This window comes from Pteropus alecto, unplaced genomic scaffold (assembly GCF_000325575.1).
Source record: "Pteropus alecto unplaced genomic scaffold, ASM32557v1 scaffold3, whole genome shotgun sequence".
Classification (NCBI taxonomy): domain Eukaryota; kingdom Metazoa; phylum Chordata; class Mammalia; order Chiroptera; family Pteropodidae; genus Pteropus; species Pteropus alecto.
In genome coordinates, this window is record NW_006442484.1 from 15,679,299 (window position 1) to 15,690,831 (window position 11,533).

The 11,533-nt window shown below is 32.6% G+C and overlaps 1 protein-coding gene across 1 annotated transcript in view; it reads left to right on the plus strand.

Moving 5' to 3' along the window:
- THSD7B (thrombospondin type 1 domain containing 7B) overlaps positions 1–11,533 on the plus strand; it is a 745,753-nt gene that overhangs the window by 252,467 nt on the left and 481,753 nt on the right. The window contains exon 3 of the mRNA XM_015596500.1: positions 771–1,581. Coding sequence (XP_015451986.1) covers positions 771–1,581 — 811 coding nt within the window. The remainder of the gene's footprint in view (positions 1–770; positions 1,582–11,533) is intronic.

Here is an 11,533-nt window from a genome sequence, read left to right on the forward strand (position 1 = left end):
ATTTGAAACTTTACCTGGAGTTAGCACCTATCAGAAATCAAAACAGGTATATTTCAAGAATTGTAGGGGCAGGATTTCCATAGGCAATTTAATGTTACTTCTTTTATTACCTTACTTTCCCCCCGCCACACATACAATCCAATATTTTCTCTTTTATAATATTCACTATGCAAGCAAAAACCAAAATTGGGGACAATTATTTAGAAAATGAATATGTATCTAGAATACTTTGGCAGGTTTTTTTTTTTTTTATAACATTTCTCTTCTGAGCTATTTAGGGTACGAACTGAAGGATCAGAAACCTGATATATCCTACTTTATTAAAACCTGGATTTAGTGCTTTTCTTTTAGATGAAACACTGCCTGACTAGAAGTATTAATATTGAGTTAGATATATAGGCTGTGAAACATAATAATTAAAGTGATTCCAATCATTTATTAAATGTGTATTTTGTACTTGGCACCACATTATATCATGGATTCTTGGAAATATTCTATAAGTCAGTGCTTTTATTATCTTCTCCCTTATTTAGTTAAGGAAACTAAGGCTTAGAAGTAATTCATTCAAGTTTACATTGCAGTAAGAGGTGAAATGGGGATTTCAACAAAGACAAACTGATAGAAAGTCCATATTCTTAAACACTATATTGTCCACCAAAATTCATAATTTCACACTGGCTGCATTGTGAAGTGTGCAGATTGACCTGCTTTTGTGTGGATGGCGGCATAGAATCTCTGAGTAACTGACACCCTTGTTTTTCTGTCTGTAGGCCCCTGGGGAAGGTGTACGGGAGACTGTGGGCTGGGAGGAATCCAGACTCGTGCACTGTGGTGTTTCCACTTTGAAGGGTGGACAAGTCACCTGTCTAACTGCGATGATAACAACAGACCTCCAAAGGAAAGAAGCTGCTTCCGAGTCTGTGACTGGCATAGTGACCTCTTCCAGTGGGAGGTTTCTGACTGGCACCACTGTGTGCTTGTTTCCTCTGCCCTCGGCCAAGCCAAGGCTCGGACTGCAGATTGCGTGACTGCTCAGCATGGACTGCAGCACCGGACTGTGCACTGTGTTCAGAAGTTGAACAGAACCATGGTTGTAAATGAAATATGTGAACACTTTGCCCCTCAGCCCCCTGCAGAACAAGCTTGCCTCATTCCTTGCCCCCGGGATTGTGTTGTATCTGAGTTCTCACAATGGTCCAAGTGTAGCAAGGGCTGTGGGAAGCAATTGCAACACAGAACTCGTGTGGCCATTGCTCCCCCTCTCTACGGAGGTTCACAGTGTCCCAATCTGACTGAGTCAAGAGTTTGTGATGCTCCCATTTCCTGTCCTCTTGGAGAAGAGGAATATACCTTCAGTCTTAAAGTTGGACCATGGAGTAAATGTAGACTGCCTCATCTTAAAGAAATCAACCTAAGCGGAAGAACTGTTCTGGATTTTAGCTCTGATTCAAAGGAGCGCGTCACCTTTAGACATCAAAGTTACAAGCCACATCACCATTCCAAGCCCTGGGACATAGAAATAGGTTATCAAACGCGGCAAGTTTGGTGTACGAGAAGTGATGGAAAAAATGCTGTGTTAAGGTAGGAGGCCTTCATGTTTATATCTTTGATTCACCTAAGGTTTCTTTATGATTTTCTACAAAGGAGAAATTGCGATCAGGTTTGGGATTTGGGGTTTTAGAAGTTTCATTTGAGAAGCTTTCAATTTCAATTATCAAAAATTCAGAGTATAGACCAGGCAATGCTCTTAATTCTAGCATATTTGGTAGTATAACTATATAGGATAAGTCATATATTACCACATTTTATCAAATATCAATCAGTTAATACAAAAATTCTTTTGTTACAATAGTAATAAAAGACTGTCTTTCATTATAATTTTTTGATGTAAGTTCTGTAAATATTTATCATTTTTCATGTTTGTTTTTTAAACTTATGTTGTTTTATTTCATTTTGTTTTCATTATTAAGAAGTATTTTTTACATTTGAGATATAGATTTTTTATAGTAATAATATCAATAAGTTAATTCAAGACCGCTTTTTTTGGGCATTGATCTGATAAAAATATTAACTTGCACAGCAATAATTAGAATTATGAACCTACAGAGGGAATAAACTAAAACTTTTAAAAGCAATAGTTTAGGTTTCAAGAATATTTGTAATTGTTTTATTTTAAAATGTAGTATAAAACATCATGACAAGCTCAGAGAAGTATGTTGAAAGTAAGATTTGTTTAATTTTCCCTCAGAAAGTCTTAAATGGAAGCACTGGTACATTGCCAAGTTTCTTCCAAATTAAGATGGTATTCAATAGTTTAAATTACCAAACAATGAAACACTCATCTTTAGAATTAATCATTATTGTCATTTACTGTTTTCTTGAGATCCACAGCTGGCTAGCAGAGGCTCAAAAGATTACTCCTGCTATTCAAGAATAAAGTAATGTGATGATTTTTTTTTTTTTTTCATTTGGCTTCACAAATGAGCATATTTTATCTTTGAGGTTTCATTCTGATTTATGCCATATACAATTGGCAAGTCTATTGAAGAGTGATATTTCTGCCTTTTATTTCTGCCTCTGTGAAGCCCACGAGATTAAGTAGATGATTTGGGTGATTATTGTTTGACTGTGTATGTGGGATTCTGTAAAAACATTGTTTTCTTAATATCCCACATTGGATTATTGCATAGAATGTTTTCACTTTTGATTTGCTTGTTTTTACCATGTTCTATTTTTTTAAATTAATAAACTTTATTTTTTAGAGTAGTTTTAGGTTTACAGAAAAATTGAGTCGAAATTACAGAATTCCCATATATCTTCTCATCACTTTCCCATCCACACATGCACAATTTCATAATATATCTTACATTAGTATAGTACATTTGTTACAGTGGATGAGCCAATATTGATACATTACTATAGCCCATAGTACATTAGAGTTCACTCTTTGTCTTGTATGTTCTGTGGGTTTGGATAAATGTATAACGGTGTGTAATGGCATGTATCCACCATTACTGTATCACACAGAATAGTTTCACTGCCCTAAAAATCTCCTGTACTACACCTATTGATCTTACCCTTCCTTTCCCCAAACTCCCAGTTACCAATGATCTTTTACTGTCTCTATAGTTTTCCTTTTCCAGAATGGTACATGGTTGGAACAGTGTAGTATATAGCCTTTTCTAATTGGGTTTGTTCACTTAGCAATATGCATTTAAGGTTCCTCCATGTCTGTTCATGGCTTGATGGCTCAGTTTTTTTTTATCACTGAATATTATTCCATTATATGGATGTACCACAGTTTATCCATTCACCTATTGAAGGTCGTCTTGGTTGTTTCCAAGTTTTGGCTATTGTATATAAAGTTCCTATTAATATTGATGTGCAGATTTTAATGTGAGCTAATGTTTTCAATTCATTTGAGTAAATATCAATGACCGCAATTCCTGGATATTTTGGTAAGTGTATATTTAGTTTTGTAAGAAATTGACAAACTGTCTTCCAAATTGGCTGAATCATTTTTTATTCCCAGCAGCAATAAATGAGAGTTCTAAATGTTTCCCATTCTGGCCAGATTTGCTGTTCTCAATGTTTTTGTTTTTAGCCATTTTAATAGATGTGTAGTGATATCTTATTTTAATTTGCCATTTCTTAATGACATACTGTGTTCAGCATTTTTTCATATGCTTATTTGCCATATACGTATCTTCCTTGGTGAGGTGTCTGCTTAAATCTTTTGCCTGTTTATTGAATTTTTTTTTATTGTTGATTTTAAAGAAGTTTTTTTGGATCTCAGTTCTTTATCAGATATGTTTTGAAAATATGTTCTTCCAGTCTATGGCCCGTCTTTACATTCTCTTAACAATGTCTTTCACAAAGAAAATTTTTTTTACCTTAATAAAGTCCAATTTATCAATATTTTTATCATGGAACATATTTGGTTTTAGTTAAAAACAAACCCAAGGTCAACTAGATTTCCTCCACTGTTATCTTCAGTTTTATAGTTTTTCATTTTACATCTAGGTCCATGATCCATTTTGAGTTAAGTTTTGTGGAAGATAAGAGGTCTGTGTCTGCATTCATTATTTCACAGGTAAATGTCCAGTTGTTCTATCACTGTTTGTTAAAAGGACTATCCATTCTCCATTGAATTGCCTTGGCTCCTTTGTCAAAGGTCAGTTGACTATATTTACGTAGATTTATTTCTGTGTTTTCTTGATTGGATCGATCCATTTATCATTTCTTTGCCAGAAACACACTTTCTTAAATGCTAAAGCTTTATAGTAAATCTTCAGGTTAAGTAAGTGTCAGTCCTCTGAAATTTTTTCTTTTTTAGTATTGTGTCAACTGTTCTGGATCTTTTGAATTTTCACGTAAACTTCAGAATCATCAGAGTTTTGTACTTTTTCTCTTATAGATCTTGTATGTATTTTGTTAGATTGATAATTAAGTATTTCACATATTTTCAGAATTAATATAAATATATCGTGTTTTTAATTTCAAATTCTAAGTTTTCATGGCTGGTATACAGGAAAGCAATTGACTTTTGTGTATAAACTTTTTATCCTGAAATGCTTTTATAATTGCTTATTAATTTTAAGTTTTTGTTGTTATTGTTGATTCCTTGGGATCATCTATGTGGACAAGAATGTCACTTGAAAACAAAAACAGTTTTACTTCTTTTCCAATCTGTACACCTTTTATTTTCTTATTTGTCTTATTGCACTATCTAGGACTTCCACTGTGGTAGAATATAGGAGTGATGAGAAAAGATGTCCTTGTGTTGTTTCTGATCTTAGCAGGAAAACTTCTCATTTCTCACAGTTAAGTATGATGTTAACTGTAGGTATTTTTTGTATATGTTCTTCATACATTTGAAGAAGTCTCCCTCTATTCCAAATTTGCTGAGAATTTTTATCTTGCATGGGTGTTAGTTTTTGTCAAGTGCTTTTTCTGCATGTATAGATAGGATTTTATGATTTTTCCTCCTTAGTTTGTTGATATGATAGACTGCATCGATTGATTTTTGAATGTTGAACCAGTTTTAAATACATAGAATAAAGAAGACTTGCTTATGATATATTATTTTTTATATATTGTTGTATATTATTTGCTAATTATTTTGTTGATTTTTTTACATGTTCATAAGAAATATTGGTCTTAGTTTTCCTTTCTTGTAATGTCTTTGTCTAGTTTTGATATTAGGTAATGCTGGTCTCATAGAATGAATTAGGAAATATGTCCTCTTCTTTGATTTTTCTGAAATCGATTGTAGTGAACTGGCATATTTTTTTCCCTTGAATATTTGGCAGAATTCACAGAACAGTGAACCTATCTGATCCTGGTCTGATCCTGGTACTTTATGTTTTGACAGGTTATCGATTATTGATTAAATTTCTTTAATATAGATCTATTCAAATTATAGATTTCGCTTTGTGTGATTTTTAGCAGATCGTGTCTTTTAAAGAATTGGTTTATTCACCTGAGTTATAAAATTTCGGGCTTTATAGATTTCAGCTCTAATTTTTATTATTTTCATTCTTTTTACTTTAGATTTAGTTTGCTCTTCTTTTTCTAGTTTCCTAAGGTGGAATACTAGGTTATTGATTTTAGATATTCTTTTCTCATGTGTGAAATCAGTGCCACAAATTTCCCTCTTAGCACTGCTCTTATTGCATCTCACAAATTTTAATTTTGGTTTAGTTCAAAATATTGTATAACTCTCGAGATTTTTTCTTTGGCCCAGGTATTATTTAAAAGTGTGTTGTTTGAACTTCACATTTTTTGAAGTATTTGGGGGTTCGCCAGCCATCTTTCTGTTATCAATTTATAGTTTAATTCCACTGTGAGCATACTCCTGAGAGCATACTTTGTGTGATTTCTATTCTTTTAGATTTGTTAAGATGTGTTTCATGGCCAAAAAATGTGGTCTATCTTGAGTGTGCTGTGCAAACTTGAGAAGAATGTGTATTCTGCTATTATCTGATGAAGTATTCTATAAGTGTCAGTTATATCCAGTTGATTGATGGTGCTGTTTAGTCCAACTATGTTCTCACTGATTTGCTGTCTGTTGGATCTGTCCAATACTAATAGAAGGGTGTTGAAGTCTCCAGCTATAATAGTGGATTCATCTATCCTTTGCAGTTCTTTCTGTCATTAGGCACATACGTATCAAGGATTCATGTGTCTTTTTGGAGAATTGTCTATTTTATTGTTATGTAATGCCTCTCTTTATTCCTGATAATTTTATTTGCCCTGAAATCTATTTTGTCTGGAATTAATATAACTACTCCAGGTTTTTTTTTTTTTTTTGATTACTGTTATCATGGTATATCTTTCTCTAATCTTCTACTTTTTACTATGTCTGTGTCTTTATATTTAGTGTTTCTTATAGATAACGTAAAGTTGGATCTTATTTAATTATCTACTCTGACAGTCCTAATTTCTTAATATGTTTGTATCATTGTCATTTAAAATGATTATTGATATAATTGGATTAATATCTACCACATTTATTATTGTTCTGCATTCATTGCCTTTGTTTTTTATTTCACTTCTATTTTTTCATGTTTTTGATTTTAATTGAACATTTTATATTATGTCATTTTATCTCCTCTTTTAGCATATCAGTTATACTTCCTTTTTTTTTTTTTTTTTTTTTTACCTTTTTCAGTGGTTGCGTTAGGGTTTGCAATGTAAATTTACAACTAATCCAAGTCTACTTTCAAATAACAGTATACCACTTTGCATGTAGTGCAAGTACCTTATAGCAGAATATTCCCAGTCCTATTTTCCCATGCTTTATAACATTGCCGGTATTAATTTCACTTACTCAAAACCTATAATCACTCAATACATTCTTATTATAATTTTGAACAAATTATTATGCATTAGGTCAATTATGAATAAAAAATAAAATATTTTATTTTACCTATTGATTCTTTTTTCAACAGTTCTTTATGTAGAGCCAAACTTTTGACCTGTATATGTTATTTTCTTCTCTCTGAGGAACTTCTTTTAATATTCCTTACAGGGCAGGTCTACTGGTGACAAATTCCCTTAATATTTGTTTGAGAAAGTCTTTCTCTATTTTTAAAAGATAATATTTTAATTTAAAAAGATAACTTCACTGGAATTTAGGTTGGTGATTTTTTTCTTTTTAATTTCAACACTCCACTTTCTATTTGCTTAAGTGATTTGTGAAAAATCTGATGTAACTCTTATCCTTTCTCCTCTAAAAGTAAGATGATTTTTCACCTCAGCCAATTCTTCCCTCCCAGCTTCTTTTAAGATTTTCTCTTTGTCTTTGATTTTCTGCAGTTTGAATATGCTACACCCAAGTGTGTGTGCATGTGTGTGTGTGTGTGTGTGTGTGTGTATACGTACATATACATATACATGTGTACACACACACACACATATAATGTTTCCTGTGCTTGATGTTCCCTGAGCTTTCTGGATCTGTGGCTTGGTTGTCTGTCATTAATTTACTTCAAACATGTCTTCTTTTTTTTTTCTTTTTACTTTTGGTATTCCTATTACTTTGGATGTTACACCATTTGTAATTGTCCTACAGTTCTTTGATATTCTATTATGTCATTTTCTTTTCTTTTTTTTTTTCCTTTAGATTTCAGTTTGGGAAGCTTCTATTGACATTTTTTCAAGCTCAATGATTCTTATATTGGCTCTTTCCAGTCTATTGAAGAGCTCATCAAAGGGCCTTCTTCATTTCTGTTTCAGTATTTTTTATTTTTACTATTTCCTTTTGATTCTTTTATAGGATTTCCATCCTTCTACTCATAATACTCATCTTTGTTTGCATATTATCTCTTTTTTACATTGGAGCCTTTAGCATATTATTTATAGTTGTCTTATATTTCCAGTGTGATAATACAAAAATTTTTCCTATATCTTAGTCTGAATCTGATGCTTGCTCTGTCCATTCAAACTGAATGCTTTATCTTTTAGTATGACTTATAGTCTTTTGTTAAAAGCCAGGCATGATATATTGAGCAAAAGTAACTGTGATAAATAGGCTTTAATGTGAGGTTTAGTATTTATCTGGCTAGGGGTTAGGCTGTGTTTGCTGTAGCTTATAGGTATTAAAGGCTAAAATATTAAATATTCCTCTGGTTTTTTTTTTGTTTTGTTTTGTTTTATCCTCCCCACCTCTTCCTTACAGTCTTTGGATCTCCTTTGGATAATTCTTCCTAAATAAGATCTGTGAGATGTACTTTTTTCTGTTGTAATTACCTATTATTATTCGGGGGACCTTATCGATGGTATGCTGAGTGTTGAGGAGAGGGAAAGCATTTTATAGTCCTATAATTAGATCTCAACCTTTTATTGAACCTGTGCCCCTGGGGTATGGCCTTCACATATACTTAGTGTTCCTCCCCAGTTAGGTAATATGGGAAGGCTAGAGGGGCCTGGACTTATTTTTTTCCTTCTCTCAGTTCAGTTAGGCTATGGTAAAATTCCAGTTGGTTAGGTTTTGGTAAAATAGTTTAAGGGCAGGCCTTTTTAAGAAGAATTCTCTGGGTACATTTAAAAATGGCTACTTTTTCGTTTCCCCAGCTGGAAGCATGAGGAGGTTTTTCTCTTTGCTGTGAGAACTTGGTAAGACTTCTGGAGGTGATAGTAATGAAAATATGGGACCTATACCAGGACTAACCCTCCACATCCTGTTCGAGTTTTAAACTAAAAAGCTTGTCTATACTAAACTAGCAGCAATTCGTCAATCACAGTTTAAGTTTTCCTATTCTGGTACTAGTTCCAGCGGCACTTTCTTCTCCGGGGCTATTCCTCCAGTAATTTGTGATTCTCTGCATCCACCTGTTAGTCTCCAATTTAGAGGTAGCCCTCTGCTTGGTGATCACAATTTTCGGTGGGATCTAAAAAGTGTCATTGATTTTTTCAGCCTTTCTTGTTGTTGTGAGGAGTGCTGTGACACCTTCCAAGCTGCTTAAATGCTGAAATGAAAACCAGAAGTCACCATGTTCTTTTTTGAGTTCTAGGCAGCATACTGAACCAAAACAACTCTTTTTTTTTTTTTTAACATCATGTCATGAAATCTATACTGTTTATTTCATGGAGTCATCAAAGCATTGTGAAACTACTCATATACTATCATGAAGTGATTAGGTTACTAGGAAAATATGGTGGGGACATTTTTATTTCTTTACCTTCTACTGCAATAAACAGAAACCTTACCCTTGACAGATGTGAAATCACGTTGTTGACACAGTTGTCTCATTTGTAGCCAACGTGATATACTGGGTGGGCGTAGTCCACTAAGATTTTTGCTAAAAAGGCTCAAATCCATTTTTAAAAAGTACACATTTTCAGTTTTACAAATCTGATGCATTTAAGAAAACACGTATTTTTGTATCTGTTGACTTCGAGGATGAACTTTTAAGTTTCTCTTAATCATAAAAATTTGTCCGAAAGTATAGATTCCTTTTACTCTGTAGTTACATCTACCTTTAGATCACTTTTCTTTTGGTGGACTTTGTGAGACTGTAGGGACAAGTGGAGTTTTGTTTTCTGTTTTGATAATGGCAATGGCTGGTTGTTATAACATTTGGAATAGAAGGACCATGTCTTAATTTTGTAATGCAAACTCTTATTTGTGCCTTGCTGGAAAGTCACATTATCAATCTAGGACACCACAGAGCTTTAATTAATGACCTTTATTAGCTCTCCCATCGATCACTATAACTTTTGATAATCACTTCAAGCAATTTTCCCTTCACAGTTATATTCACAATGTGGTAGGCAGTTGTATTATTCTTGGTGTCACTCTGCTCCCTAATAATTGGTTTGCCTATTCGGTTTAAAGGTTTTTTGTTTCTAATTGTCTCAGTGCATATCCTATTTTTTCTCTTTTGACAGGCGTCTCTTCAGGATTCCATCATTACATTTTAAAATAGCTATCCTGCAGCCTGTTCATCATTCTTTCTCAGAAATCAGTGACGCTGTTATTGAATTTTTATAATACCTTACCTTAATGAAATGTAGTAGTCTTCTATGTTCAGATTTTTTCAGTTCAGTTCATTTTTTTTTTTTTCTTAGAAGTAGATCTGTGTTATGAAATCGGAGCTATAAACTAGGCAGTCTGTTTATATGAGAAGGAAAGCGATTCATATTTATTGTTAGGGTAAATAAAATTTAGATGAATAGATTTTACTTTTATTTTAATATAGAGAAACATTTGATGTGGGCAATCTTTTAAGAGCTGTGATCATTTGGTATATGTGAAACATACCTTAAATTCTCAGGCCGCTGTAGTGATTTCCCCTGAAAGGAGTTCCTGAAGGATAATAACTTTTAAGACTATAAACAAAACATTATTGCCAAAGCTCAAATATTATTGTTACTTTGTTTTTTATCTCTACCACCAAAGTAGATTTGGAAAGAAATTTTCGATTCCTATCCCTCCCCAAATATAAACAAATGCAGATTCCAATCAAAAAAGTTCTTTTCTTAATTTGTTTTTGAAAGTGTTAGAAAATATTTTGTTGCTTTTGTTGTGTTGGTGGGAATGAAGAGTTTTTCTTCTTTTCTTTTTTTTCAGTTTTCTTTCAGTTTTAGATTTTATTTTTTCCTCGTGTTTATTGATTTAATTTTTTAAAAATATATTAAACATTAGCATGTTTCTAGAAGTCAAAACTTACATACAGTTAGATTCAGAGAAATGTTCCTCATTCTATATCTTCTACTTTCTGTAATAATGTTTTTTATGTTTTCTCATTTTCACTTTTTTTTACACAAAGAGTTGTGTATACTATATAATATCTTTTGCATTGTTTTTCACTTGTTATTTCCTGGAAATTGCTCTATGTAAATTATTCAAGATCTTCCTCTTTCTTTTTGTGCAGTCGCATAGTACTTCATTGACTGTATACACTACAGCTTATTTGAAAAAACTCCTGTGCTTGGACATGTAGGTAGTTTCCAATATTTTGCAATTACAAATAATTCTTCAGCGAGTAACCTTTTGCTCATATATTTTGATGTCATTGCTGGTGTATCATAAAGATAAATTCCTGGAAGTGTGATTTCTGGGTAAAGGATAATGCATACAAATTTTGTTAGATATTGGCAAATTCTCCTTCATGGGAGTGACGCCATCGTGCATTCCCATCAAAAATTTACAAAGCATGTTCTGTCAAGCTTTTGAATTTTTTGCCAACCTGAAATGTGAGAAATGTTATATTAGAGTTTTAATTTCCATTTCTCTTACATGTGTGAATTTGAACATTTACCCATATTTTTAGGAGCCGTATTTATAGATTATTTTGTAAATTATTATCTGTTGATCTTGATTGCCTGTATTTCTATAGGAAGTTATGTCTTTTCTCTCATTTTCAAATCTTTATAGTTAGTGATATTAACTCTATCTGTCATATATGTTCTCATGTTGTCTCTCAGTTGGAAATTTCTGTTTCGACTTTGCTTATGGTGATTTTTGTTATGCAAAAATGTCTTAAAAATTTCTACATATATACATATATAAGTAATTTTTACATAG